The following is a 15,253-nucleotide window of genomic DNA, read 5'->3' as shown; positions in this document are numbered from 1 at the left end:
GCAGTTGCACTGATTCATAAACACCATTCCCCTCACATTGCCCAATGCTCTCCAGAACTGGTAATTCTAAATGCAAACCTAACTTTCAGCAACTCAAACATGGCCTACAAAGAGCAGATAAGTAACCCACAAGACATCCACATCAACTGGACTATGAGAAGAACATGAAAAGATGTAGGGGATAGGTCAAAGATACTGCCAACATGTCCCAAGATACAAAGGGGGTACAGAGTGCACTAATTACATTTAGCTTTAGAAGAGAAGGTAATGTTCAAAATAATCTAAATTATCTTGATGCATTTTAAGACCGACTCAGCTGAAACACTTAAAAAATGTACTTGCAGAAAAAGGTTAAAAATAACTTTCACTTACGCACAGAAAAGTTGCTATGTGCAAGACCATATCTACTCAACAACAATCGAGGCAATGTTGGCCTATTCATCTCTGCTGTACAATTGTTTGCAATACAGTTACTGGTAATCATGTTTCAGAATTTTTAAATCATTTTGCTGGGAACAAACCAATTATTCTATGGTCAGTAACATCATTAGATACATTTATGCTAGCTTAAAAGGATACTCACATTCCATTAATAAGGACTTGAGACTGACGGTTATTCACCTGGTTATCACTCTTATGTCGAAACTGAAAACACAAGAACAAAATACATTTAAAATCTCTACAGTGGTTTATTACAGAAACATATCACACTGCTCTCAAACAATATGCAAACTATTTCTGTACAATCTTTTCTGTCCCATGTATCCATATTCATTTTTAATTTCTACTGAAAAAGAGCAATGAGATGGACAGAGAGTTATGTACTTACCATAACATGGCATATGTGTTATCCTATGTCATCATTCATCATCATAGGGTCTAGGATCCAATATCAGATCTGAGCTGGCAACATACAACAGATGGATCAAAGGCTCTAGCTCCTCCCTCTCCCATGATCCCCTGCTGCCCTCTAACCCCCAGATCGAGTTTGCTAACATATTCCTAAAGGCTACTCCTGCAAAACTGGAAGGAACACACTCCATCCTCCTCCAACATCCACAAGGTAAGGGAATGGCGGAAGGGAAAATGTGATGAATGATGACAAGTTATGATAAGTACATAACCCAATCGGATGTTTTCTATGTCATCATTCATCACCATAGGGTCAAAGTCCCCAGCTACCATTATCCTGGGAAGCCTCAAGGAAGGACATGCCGGAGGACTGCAGAGCCAAACCTGTGCTCCTAGAAATCAAATCCAACTTGTCTTCGTCTTCTTTCAGCTGCTCCCATTAGGGGTCGCCATAGCAGATCATCTGTTTCCATTTCTTCCTGTCCTCTGCATCTTGCTCTGTCACACCAACCACCTGTATGTCCTCTCTCACCACATCCATAAATATTATCTTAGGCCTTCCTCTTTTCCTGTTACCTGGCAGCTTCATCCTTAGCATCTTTTTCCCCAATATACCCTGCTTCCCTCCTCAGCACATGTCCAAACCAACGTAATCTTGCCTCTCTGGCTTTGTCTCCAAATCTTCCAACCTGGGCTGACCCTCTAATATACTTATTCCTAATCCTGTCCACCCTTGTCACTCCCAGTGCAAATCTTAACATCTTTATCTCTGCCACATCCAGCTCTGACTCCTGCCTTTTTGTCATTGCCACTGTCTCCAACCCATATAACATAGCTGGTCTCACTACCCACTTGTAGACCTTCCCCTTCACTCTTACTGGTACTAGTCTGTCCCAAATCACTCCTGACACTCTTCTCCACCCACTCCATCCTGCCTGCACTCTCTTCTTCACCTTTCTTCCACACTCACCATTACTCTGAACTGTTGATCCCAAGTATTTAAACTCATCCACCTTTGCCACCTCTACTCCCTGCATCCTCACCATTCCTCTATCCTCCCTCTCATTCACACACATATATTCTGTCTTAGTCCTGCTGACCCTCATTCCTCTTCTCTCTAGAGCACATCTCCACCTCTCCAGGGTCTCCTCCACATGTTCCCTACTCTCACTACAGATCACAATGTCATCTGCAAACATCATAGTCAACGGGGACTCCTGTATGATCTCGTCTGTCAACCTGTCCATCACCATTGCAAATAAAGGGCTCAGAGCTGATCCTTGATGTAATCCCACCTCCACCTTAAACACATCCATCACTCCCACCGCAGACCTCACTGCTGTCACACTACCCTCGTACATATCCTGTACCACTCTTACATACTTCTCTGACACTCCCGACTTCCTCATACAATACCACAACTCCTCTCTAGGCACTAGAAATCAAATCCAGCTTGAAATGAGATATAAAGATGTGAGGATTAGACCAAGTGGCTGCAGCACAAATGTCATTAACAGAAAGTCTGGCCAAAAAGGCTGAGGAAGTAGCCATGGACCTCGTACAATGAGCCTACCTGGAAGCTCAAGACGTCTATTGTCGTAGACTGTGGAGATCCAGCTAGAGATCTATTTAGAAACAGTGACCTTGGAAATCAGAAGGCCACATCTGTTAGGGGAAAAAGCCACAAAGAGCTGCTCTGCCTTGCGAAAACCTTTGATCCTATGTAGGTAGAACCGTAATAGTCTGTGCATGTCCAAAGTATGTAGAATGTACTCGCCTTTGTTGGAATAATTGGGAAAGATCATTGGTAGCTGGTAGAACTCAAACCAAAAGCTGTAGATAGAATGAAGGAGCAAACATTATTCTTTAGTACTTTCATTCAAATTTATTCTTCATGAACTTCTTCAGAAAAAAAGTTAACCTCTCAAAACATATCTCTTATAAAGTTACATCACACATCCCATGACTTTCATGATACTTTAAATTAAAGGTATAAAATCATACCATAAAAATAAAAAAACTGTCTTATTTTCCCAAACAGCTTTGAATGTCAAGACATCAAAAAAATGTCTTAATATAAAAACATCATCATATTATGATTTCAGTATTATTTTAGTGCTAAAAAACAGTCAATATTAATGCATTCGTTCAGATCAGGGGCTCTCTGTCTGCTACCAAACTGATCTGCCACAATGACTCCTTACATTCTAAGATCGAATTGGTGTTCCCTATATAATCTACTTGTTGAATATAATCTATGACTGAAAAGGTGAACTTTTTAAAGTTCGCACAGTGAACCGCATGCCTAGCTAAGGAGGCATTGATACAGTCCTTTTTCTTAACAGCAAGTGTGAGCTCATATTTTCTATGCTTTAAACATCTAATGGCTTTTCCTATGCAGTTACTAGGACAAGTGTCACAAACTGCCACAAACTATATTTGTACTCTCACAGGTAGACAGTCTGTGGACCCAAATAGTCCTTTTAAGATGTGCAATAAATGTACTAGATGTATTACTTATATACCTACATTGTTTACAGTTCCTGCAGGAGAAAGTACCTCGAACACTATTCACAATCAATGCTAAAGTGTGCCCTCCACCACCATTTTCCAAAATATTTTTAATGTTCTTAATTTTCTTGTAGGTGAACTTGGGTTCTACACCGACTACCTGTATGAGTTCCCTATTCCCCATCAAAACCTTCCAATTGTCCTTAATAATGTGTTTAATGACACCCATCTAATTGACAATGGGGAAAGAAATGGTGAACACTGTACTGTCCTTTTTCCTGTTGTTACTTACATCACCAACCTCCCTGATGATGGGTTTGGCAGCGTTTTGTCTCCAAATGAACACTTCCTTGTGTATATTGGTTAACCAAGCCTGGTCATACCCTCTTTGTTCAAAAAAATGCGTCAACATGACGACCTCTTGAAAAAAAGTGTCATCATCAGATGCAAGTCTACTGAGGCGAATAAATTGCCCCTTAATCACCCCTTTCTTCATATGCATAGGGTGTAAGCTATTCCTGTGCAAATATTGGTTGACAAAAACATCTTTCCTATAAATCTTACTCACAAAAGTTACTAAACGTATCAAAAGCAAAATGTATGTCCAAGAAATTAATGGTCCTACCAAAACTTCCCACAGAAAATTCCAAAAAGTCTGTGGTGTGATTTAAGTCCCTAACAAAGGACTCAAATTCAATCTAATCACCAGTCCACAGAAATATCAAGTCATCAATAAATCTTTGATATAAAATAATGTGGGACCTTTGTGGATATACATACAAATATTTCACCTCCCACATGGCCATTACAAGGTTGGCAAAAGATATGGCCACACTTGCCCCCATAGCCACCCCTGAGGTCTGCTTATATCATCTTTGGTTGAACTCAAAAAAATTATCATCAAGAACTATACCCATAAGCCTGCAAACCATCTCTATTTTATTGTGTGCAAAGTTGGTGTACCCACTGAGGTAATCTCTCAGATATTCTATCATCACCATCTCGGTTGATACATGTATACGGTGATTTAACGTCTAAAGATGCAAAATAAAAATCACCATGGATGAGGTTAATGTCCCTCAAAATTTCCAAAAGGTGCCAGGAGTCCCTAAGGTACGACTTCACTTTTTGCACTATAGGATTAAGTATTTAATCCAGCCATAAAGAAATATTTTCTGTCTTGGTTCTATTGGCTTTAATAATGGGCCTAAAGGGCGGATTTGTATCCGATTTGTGTACTTTGGGTATCCCAAAGAAACGTCCCATGCTGGGATGTTCCACTAACAGATATTCATATGTGTCATGATCTAAACTACCTGACAAAACATGTCGAAAAGATCAGTGTTTATTCTCAAAAAACGTAATTACATTCTTATCTACAACAGAATATGCTGTGTCGTTTGCCAACATGTCTTCAATGTTTTTAACATAATCTTCAGTACACATAATCACCATCACACCACCCTTATCAGTTATCATTACTCTAATGTCTTTATTTTTAGTTAAAATACACAGTGGTAGTGAATACATTGGTTTAGATTAGATTCAGAGGCAACCTTGGGCAAGAAGGGATTCATCCCGACAGAAACTGTCCTTGTGAAAAACCATATAAGGAGGAGTAATGGAAAGAACTTGCAGTTTTGAAACCCTCCTAGCTGAAATTATAGCAACAAGGAAGGCTGTCTTGCAAGACTATGAGACTGCAGGAACTAGCAGGTTCAAAGGGACTCCTAGTCAGAGACTGCAAAACTGATCTAAGGTCCCAAGGAGGCAAGTGATCCTTAATCTGTGGTCTAAGCAAGAAGTTCCTCTTCATAAACGTTTTGCAAAGCCTAGATGAAGTCTCACTGTTCTTGTAAAAATTAGTAATTGCTGCCAACGGAAACTTCATCATAGAGAAACTTGCTCCCACTTGGAAAAGGGAGGACAAAAACAAAAGGATGTCAGAAACAGAAGCAGAAAAGGGATCCAGATTCCTGCTCTTGGCCCAGATAGAGAACCTTTGCCACTTGCTATGGTAAACCTTTCTAGTTTTGGAATGTTCTTAATTTTCTTGTAGGTGAACTTGGGTTCTACACCGACTACCTGTATGAGTTCTATTCCCCATCAAAACCTTCCAATTGTCCTCAATAATGTGTCCTTAATAAGGTTTCTAGGAGGCTAGAATAATATGCTTGATGGGAGACACCAGCCTTTAGAACCACTGGAATTGGAGAAACCATGCGGTTAGACGAACGGTCCAAAGGTTTGGGGGAAGAAGCCCCAATGGGTAGGAAATTAGATCCTGTCGAGGATCCAGTACCCAGGGTGGATACTTAAGATGAGACCTGATAAAGGGGAGTCATGGCTGACGGGGCCAGAAAAGGGCAATGAGGATAAGGGATGCCCTCAAGCGCAGCGCTTTCTGCAGAGCCTCGGAACTAAGAGGAACAGGAGGATAGACATACAGGAGAACTGGACGCCAATTGTGGACTAGAGAATCCCTCAGTGACTCCCCTGGGGGCGAGGGGGGATTAAGGTGAAGTACCTGCTGCATTTGTAGTTGGCTAGGGAGGCAAAGAGGTCACTGCAAGGTTGACCTCAACTGTCAGAAGTCTGCCTCTCCACTTTGGGATTGAGTGACCACTCGTTAAAACTCAAGATGTATCTGCTGAGCTTGCTGGCCAACACAATGAAATCTCTGGGTATATGTGTTGCAAGAAGGAAGTGCCCGAAGAACATCACCCATTCCCACAAATATCATGGCTTCTCTGTACACCGAGTAAGATAGTGTTCCCCTCGGTTTGTTGACATACAAGACCACAGCCAAGTTGTCTGTCTCAAATGCAATCCTCCCCCAAGGGAAGCAGTCCTGACAAGCTTCCAACGATAGAAGAACTACTCTCATCTCTAGGACATTTATGTGCAACTTGGGATCACGCGCCTTGGACAGACTTCCCTGGAAATGCTCCCCCACCCCAACAGGGAAGCATTCATGGTCACTGTGGCCTTGGGCAGAGGGAGTGAAAAGGGCCTGCCTAGAATGAGATGCTGAGACTGAAGCCAACAAAGAAGGTGTCGTCTGCACAGAGGTGTCAGCTTTATGGTCAAGGACATGGGTTGAGACACAGCCGACCACTGAACCGCTGAATTCCACTGCAACACCCACATGTGGTACCTTGCCAGGAGAACGAAACAAGATAAATGGCAGAGGCCATGGATCCAAGGACTCAAAGAACCAAGTGAAGCGGGGGACGCAACAGGTCTAAGATCTGCATGACCTGTTCCCAGATCAACTGAACCCTGAACACAAACTCTTCCCTTCCTGCTTGCTGCAGGTCAAAGTGCCCTTCACAGAAAGTCCAAAAAGGGTAGAACCATCATAGACAGCATTGGTAAAAAAAAGTTTTGAAGGGTTCTGCAAACCCACATAAATGTAACCAAGCATGATGCCTCACAGCAATGCCGGTACCTGCTGCTCGAAAGGTAGATTCTGCAGCACTGGAAATTAACCTCATTGAGAAGTTTGCAAGGGAAGTCAGAGTAGAGCGCTTGGGTGACACCTTCTTAAAGTCATCCACCGGCAATAACTCTAAGGTAAGTGGAAAGTTCCTAGACCAAATCCCTTTGGAGTCAGGTAAAGTACACCAAATAATCAACTGACCTCAGTCCAAAGGTAGGTGAGGCATAGACATGCTTCCCCATATAGTCTACTGTCCAGGACTCCCTGTTAGGGGGATGGACAGTGGAGCTCTGCCCTGCCAGCTCCTTCTTGGAGGCAGCAGCAACCATGATGGCATCGACCGGGACTCCTTTGCTCCAGAAAAGACAGTCTGCAGGAGAGCTGAGGAATTTGTCTGCTCTCTTTGGGACTGGCTCCACAGTGTCGGGCTCCTTCCAGGCCCTGCTAGCAGTCAAATCCACTAACTCGTTAGCAGGGGAGGCACCCAGGAAGTAGACAGTCCCACACTGAAAGCCTTCAAAAACACGGACTCCCCCAAAGACAGGGGTTGGGGAGACCATCTGCCCTTCTGTTTCAAGATTTCAAGGATATCCCCAAAGAAGACATCATTGGGCAGAGATCTGGGGGACTTGTCTCCATCGAGGTCCATGTCTTCAGCGAGGGACTTCTAAAGGGAAGTCCAAGTGCCTCCTCTTGCACTTTCTCTTACGATTTACCTCCTCCATGGGGGGCTCTGGGGAGGACTCAGAATAAGCAGGGACTCCTCAAGGGGAAGAAACCCCTTGAAGGCTCAAACGGGAGGGCTGACCCTGAACAGTACGCGACACCTCACCAGCCAAAGTAGAGAGAGGCAGGGATGGACCCAGAGGGGTGGTAGATGAAACTCCTGCCTTGGAAAAGGTCCTCTCTACCACCTGGAAGGCCAAGGGGCTGGAAGCAATCCCGTCCCCAACCTCAGAGGGGGAAGCTCTCAGAGAGGAGGAACGAGCCCTGAAACAGCGCCACAACCCACAGACGATACCGGCCTGGAGCTATCGAAGGCTGAGGGGCTGAGAAGGGACCGATCTGAAAACAATGGTACCAAACTTAGCCCCCACAGAGCCAGTGTCAACTACTCCAGCTCGGGACTCACTCTGGTCCAACGGAGGGGGAAAAGAACAAGCCAGGACCCCGATGGGGTCAAGAAAAAGGGAACAGTCAGCCTCTTCGGGATCTGACCACGGGTGTCAATGTCCCAAGATTCCAAGGACACCGGGGATGGATGAAGAAATTTCTAACTGGGAGGGGCGAAGCCCCCTTGGCCAGATGGGCATGGAGAGCCAACAGTCCCAACTGTATCCGGGACTTGAGGAAGCTCCTCATCATCCTGTCCATGTCAGAGGGTAACAGACTCCTGGAAGACCTGGAGGAAGAGGAGGAATGAATAGACTTGGTAGGCAACCCTACTGACCTGTGGCGGTGTTCTGGGGCTCGGCTCAGAGGCCTCAGAACTGATTGAGCAAAATGTTTGTAGGTAGGAGAAGTACCTCCAACAGAACTATAACTGGATCCGATGATTCTGTCAGATCTGACGGCCAAGCCGACACAGCAATCAGATCAGGTAAACTGGTTGGATCTGAATCTGGCCTGAGCCTGGTCGGATCCAAGGGCCGAGATCTAGGGGTTCGAGGGCAGCAGGGCATCATGAGAGATAGAGGAGCTAGAGCCTTGGATCTGTCTGTTGTATGTTGTTGTCTCAGATCTGATATTGGAGCCTAGGCCCTATGGTGATGAATGATGACATGGATAACATCAGATCTAACGGATCCATGCAAAGGAGAACACATCTACTTCCATGCTCCCTCCTGCTGTGTTCTGCAGCATAATCTCAGTTGGTTTGTTGTGAACACGGGCAAAAAGGTCTGTAGAGGAGACCTCCCCATAGAGTGGTGAGATCAAGGAAGACTTCCCTTTTCAACAATGGATCTGGAAGATTACTCCGCAGCTCTCGGATCTGAAGACCTCAGATCCGAGATGGTCCAGGCTGGGGTCAGATCTGGTAACCTAGGATCCAACAGCCTCAATTTCTTGGTTGGAGCCTAAGGCAAAGAAGGGGTCTTCCTCTTGGGAACAAAAAAACCCTTTGAGGGGGAAACAAAGGGTTCCCCCCCTGAGCCAGACCTTTCAAAAGGGGCTTATTGCAGTGCTCCACCAAGGCCCTGGGGTTAAATTGCACAAATGTCTCATTCAGCCTCCAGGTGCAGAGCGCCCAAAGAATACAATCACTCTATGTTCAAGTCGGAATTGGGCATCTTCTGACCGCACAAGGGGCACTTTTTAAAGCCTGAAGGATTATAAGTCAAAGAAAGACTAAACTAAACACACACACACAAGAAACCACAGAAGATAACTAACTGCGAAAGCCCTAATGGCTAAGAGAAAAAGGGGCGCCAAAACCACCACTAGTGACAAACTCTCTAAATAACTAAACTAAGGGACGGAGGTACTACTAAAACTAAAAAAATAACTGTAAAGAGATAAAACCCACCAGACTATACTAAGCCAAAAAATAGTCAAGAAACACTTATCTGCACTCAGAGCCGAGGAATCACATCTGCACTGAATAATGGCAAACGAGATTTAGGGGTTAGAGGGCAGCAGGGCATCATGAGAGATAGAGGAGCTACAGCCTTGGATCTGTCTGTTGTATGTTGCTGTTTCTGATCCGATATTGGAGACTAGGCCCTATGGTGATGAATGATGACATGGATAACATCAGATCTAACGGATCCATGCAAAGGAGCAGACATCTATTTCCATGCTCCCTCCTCCTGTTGTGTTCTGCAGCAGAATCTCAATTTGCTTGTTGTGAACATGGGCAAAAAGGTCTGTAGATGAGACCTCCCCATAGAGTGGTGAGATCAAGGAAGACTTCCTATTTCAACATTCATTCGTTTGGCTCTAGCTGGTCCCTGCTCTGGGAGTTTGCAAGGAGACTGCAGTGGCCTGGGATGTACAATATTATGAGGGTAATTCCAAAGTTTTCGACTATCATCCATATCTTTCTGGTAAGGCTGCACAGTGGGTAAGAGAAGGCCTCCCTTGTTTATGTACCACGTGACTGTGGTACTGTCTCTGTCCAGATTTGCAGGGTTCCTGATTTTGTCAGAAAGCTTTTATAGCTAGGAAGACTGTTAGCATTTCCTTTAGAGTGATGTGCAATTTTCTCTGTTGGGACCAAATGCCCTGCACCCTCAGCGAGCCTACAGTGGATATAAAAAGTTTACACACCCCTGTTAAAATGCCAGTTTTTGTGATATAGAAAAATGTGACCACAATAAAACATTTCAAAACTTTTTCCACCTTTAATGAGACCTATGACCATTACAATTCATTTGAAAAACAAGCAAATCTGTTAGGAGAAAAATATAAAAAATGTACAATACGCTGGTTGCATAAGTGTGCACACCCTTAAACTAATACTTTGTTGTGTGTGCACACACAAACTAATACTTTGTTGAAGCATGTTTTGATTTACAGTATTCAGTCTTCTTGGGTAAACACCTGCCATTAATTAAAGAGACTCTGATTAACCCCAAATAAAATTCAGCTGTCCTAGTAGAATTTTCCTGACTTTTACTCAGTTGCCTGCTACAGCAAAGGCCATGGTTCGCAGAGAGCTTACAAAGCATCAAAGGGATCTAATTTTTCAAAGGTATCAGTGAGGAGAAGGGTACAAAAAAAAATTCCACAGCATTGGCTATACCATAGAACACAGTGAAGACAGTCATCAAAAAGTGGAGAAAATATGGGACAACAGTGATGTTGCAAAGAACTGGATGGCCCTCCAAAACTGATGAAAAGACCAGACAAAACCTGGTCAGGGAGGCTGCCAAAAGACCTACAGTAACACTGAAGGAGCTGCAGGAATTTCTGGCAAGTACTGGTTGTGTACTACGTGACAACAATCTGCCATATTCTCCATATGTCAGGACTATGAGGTAGGTTTGCAAGACAGAAGCCTTTCCTTACACAAAAAGACATCCAGGCCCAGCTAAAAGTTGCAGAATAATACATCAATTCTCCCAAAAGTATGTGGGAAAATGTGTTATGGTATGATGTTACCAAGGTTGAACTTTTTGGCCACAATTCCAAAATGCACATTTGGCGCAAAAACAACACTTTGCCTCACCAAAAGATCACCATCCCCACGGTGAAGCATGGTGGTGGCAGTATCATGCTTTGGGGTTGCTTTTCTTCAGCTGGAACTGGGGCTTTAGTCAAAGTGGAGGGAATTATGAACAGTTCCAAATACCAGTCACTTTGGCTCAAAACCTTCAGGCATCTGCTAGAAAGCTGAAGAGGAATTTCAGCACTACAATGACCCCAAGCATACATTCAAATCAACAAAAGAATGGTTTCACCAGAAGAAAATTAAAGTTTTGGAATGGCCAACCCAGAGTCCAGACCCAAGTCCAATAGAAAATCTTGGGGTGACCTGAAGAGGGCTGTGCACAAGAGATGCTGTCACAATAGATTTGCAGCACCTTTGCAAGGAACAGTGGGCAAATATTGCTAAGTCAAGATGTGCCATGTTGATTGACTCCTGCCCAAGAAGACTGAATGCTGTAATTAAATCAAAAGGTGCTTCAACAAAGTATTAGTTTAAACAAAGAAAAAACCTCTGGTATTCCACCACAGCAAAAATCCACCATGATAGTCCTGTGTCAAACAGCAAGCAAATTTAATGGAAAAAAGTAAAAACAGCATTAAAATTCCATAGTGATAAAACGATAAGCGCTTTCGGCTGTTTAGCCTTCTTCAGATCGTTATCTTTTAGTAGCAATGCCTAATATTTATACTAAAAACTAACCAATAAGGTTTAAAATCAATTGACTTCTAAACCAATCATGTCAATTCATTCTTAGTCTTTATTAGAATATCCAGTAATCTTTCTCTGCACTACTAAGTAGCCAATAGCTATGATTTAAAATTGGCGCCAAAAATATGCTAATATACTATGTTGTCCCATCCTACTTCAGCTATATGTAATATGCACTTCTCTGCCTATTTTTTTACTGGCTATAAGTGCCAAATGTATCATTCCAATGGATTTAGTTTTACATAGCTTCCCTGTTTCCACTTTGCTGGCATCCAGTGGCCAAAGTGTAATACTAGCTTGGTAAAGATTTTTCAGAAGCATTTATTTCCATTATTCTTATTACTGCATGGCTTCCCTGTTTCCACTTTGCTGCCATCCAGTGGCCAAAGTGTAATACTAGCTTTTTAAAATACTTTTTCAAAAGCATTTGTTTTATTTTTCTTTGTCATATATAAACTTACTATAATTAACTTTAACAGGTCGCCTTTCTGGAATTTTTATATATGATCTTCTTTAACAGTTATCTACTTTTCCAGATATACAAAACAATTCTTATCTATAACTACCAAAATATTAAAACATTACTGACACAGCCAAGAGCATGGTCACTATGTCAACTCTGCTTCCGTCAGCACAGAAATGCATAACTGCACATTACAATTTTATATCCTTTTACTATATAAATAGAGTCCATTATTCACCAAATAATTTCTAGATATATAAATATATGAAATGACATCCCTATTCACTGCCTTGATAGAAAACAATGTCCAAATATACCTGTTTTCAAAACTATCACTATTATGAAGCAAGAACATGCACATATCCTTAGTGAAAAGCAATATTCAGATCTAAAGTACTTTCCATGTCAGAATTGATAAATACGTAATAGCTGAATATTATACTTATTAAACATATTTTGTATTTGATAGTTATTATATCATAATGTCAGCTAAAAGGAAAAAAATGAGTAGAAATATTGGTGTGATCTAAACATAAATGATGTATATCTACTGGTCAATATTAACAACGGATGAGAAAATTAAACATATAGTAGGAGAGCAACCGAGATTTCAGTATAAAAACAAGAAAAATTTGAAGAGACTCCTATGTTTTCTATCAAGGCAGTGAATAGGGACGTCGTTTCATATATTTATATATCTAGAGATTATTTAGTGAATAATGGACTATTTATATAGTAAAAGGATATAAAATTGTAATGTGCAGTTATGCATTTCTGTGCTGACGGAAGCAGAGTTGACATAGTGACCATGCTCTTGGCAGTGTCAGTAATGTTTTAATATTTTGGTAGTTACAGATAAGAATTGTTTCGTATATCTGGAAAAGTAGATAACTGTTAAAGAAGATCATATATAAAAATTCCAGAAAGGCGACCTGTTAGTTAAAATCAATTACAGTAAGTTTATATATGACAAAGAAAAATAAAACAAATGCTTTTGAAAAAAAATTAAAAAAAGCTAGTATTACACTTTGGCCACTTGATGGCAGCAAAGTGGAAACAGGGAAGCCAATCAGTAAAAAGAATAATGGAAATAAATGCTTCTGAAAAATCTTTACCAAGCTAGTATTACACTTTGGCCATTGGACGGCAGCAAAGTGAAACAGGGAAGCTATGTAAAACTAAATCCATTGGAATGATGCATTTGGCACTTATAGCCAGTAAAAAAATAGGCAGAGAAGTGCATATTAGAATATAGCTGAAGTAGGATGGGCCAACATAGTATATTAGCATATTTTTGGTGCCAATTTTAAATCATAGCTATTGGCTACTTAGTAGTGCAAAGAAAGATTACTGGATATTCTAATAGACTAAGAATGAATTGACATGATCGGTTTAGAAGTCAATTAATTTTAAACCTTATTGGTTAGTTTTTAGTATAAATATTAAGCATTGCTACCAAAAGATAACGATCTGAAGAAGGCTAAATAGCCGAAAGCACTTATCATTTTATCACTATGGAATTTTAATGCTGTTTTTACTTTTTTCCATTAAATTTGCTTGCTGTTTGACACAGGACTATCGTGGTGGATTTTTGCTGTGGTGGAATACCAGAGTTTTTTTCTTTGTTTGTTTCACTTTTCCACTGGTAAACCTTCAACAAGTGTAAGATATTTTTTTTTCCCTTGAAGTATTAGTTTAAGGGTGTGCACACACAACAAAGTATTAGTTTAAGGGAGTGCACACTTATGCAACCAACATATTGTTGTGTGTTTCGCCTTTTCCCGATTAGGGGTCGCCACAGCGGAACTCCGGTCCGCTAATGATTGGCAGTAGATTTTTCACGAATGCCGAGGTGCCAGCTCGACGTTCAACCTTCAACGAAGGAACGCCCATTATGCATGTCTTTCAAACGCCCACCCAACCACAGCAGTACATGCAGACTCCTCACAGAAGGCACTTCCCGTACTCCAGCAGAGAATGGAATGGGAGAACCTCTTGCTGTGAGGCAACAACGCTACCGCTGCACCACCGCGGATATATATGCAACCAGCATATTGTATGCTTTTTATTTTTTATATTTTTTAACCCTAAGAGATTTGTTTGTTTTTCAACTGAATTGCACAGGTTATAGGTCACACTAAAGGTGGGAAAAGTTTTGAAATGATTTATTGTGGTCTCATTTTGTATATCCCAAAAACCTGGCATTTTAGCAGGGGTCTGTAAACTTTTTACATCCATTGTATGTGGGCTCCCATGACTGTGCTTTCCATGGTTATGGACTTGTCTGCCTGCGGCAGCATGAAGGTTGCTCCTTGGTTCTTTTGTATGTTGTCCTTCCACCACAAAAGTTCCCTCCTGAGGCATAGGAGCAAGGGTAAAAGGGTTTCTAGGGGCTAACAGTGCTGTTCCCAGACATTGCGAAAAAACATTTGCATTTCCTCATGTGTAGCTTTGTTAAAGGGACCATCAGGATACATGATACCATGTATCCTAAGATCCTTAAGAATTCTCTGGTCATAAGTTGTTTTGTGACTAGGTTGTTCAAATAATCCATAAGGAAAACCATTTTGTCCTGTGGGAGAAATGCTTTCTGTTGGGTTGAGTCTATCAGGGCCCCCAGAAACAGGATCTTTGCTTGGGGTGTCATGAAACTTTTATAACTAACGTGAGGCCCACCTTTTGGAAGCAGTCTACACATAGTACAGTTGTGTACACATAAATGTAGATGTTCGAGTGTATTCACTGTTGCAGTCATTACATTTGGGTAATCTGCTGGCAGGTTGCCCTCAGTCGGCCTGATTAACAAAGTCTTGGGTCCTGCGTCGGTTGCTGTCCCTTCTTCCATGACGTCAGGTCGTCAGGGGTATGAAATATGCAGCCGACGCCAGTACATCAGTTTTTCTTGCCCCAGATGTCAGGTGCCCCCCAAATGGGGAGCAAAATATATAAATAATTAAAAACGCAAAAATATACCTTCAACAAAAGCAAATACACCAAAAAGGCTTTTAAGTATAGTAAAAGAAAGTAGAGGTATAGTAAGAGAAAAACAGGGGGCTGGAGGGAGGGTAACCAGGACTGCAACAGTGAATACACTCGAACATCTACATTTATGGTAAGTGTACAC

General features: G+C 41.8%; 1 protein-coding gene across 1 annotated transcript in view; it reads right to left on the bottom strand.

Moving 5' to 3' along the window:
* The window catches only part of ATP8B2 (ATPase phospholipid transporting 8B2), a gene marked incomplete in the record, with an annotated part of 2,601,455 nt that overhangs the window by 1,777,601 nt on the left and 808,601 nt on the right, over window positions 1-15,253 (bottom strand). Inside the window, 1 exon segment of the mRNA XM_044080643.1 lies at window positions 584-645. Coding sequence (XP_043936578.1) covers window positions 584-645 — 62 coding nt within the window.

This window comes from Protopterus annectens, chromosome 8.part0 (assembly GCF_019279795.1).
Source record: "Protopterus annectens isolate FY-2018-M chromosome 8.part0, PAN1.0, whole genome shotgun sequence".
Taxonomy (NCBI): Eukaryota; Metazoa; Chordata; order Ceratodontiformes; family Protopteridae; genus Protopterus; species Protopterus annectens.
The sequence above is the reverse complement of the archived record's forward strand: the minus strand, read 5'-3'. Positions and strand labels throughout refer to the sequence as shown.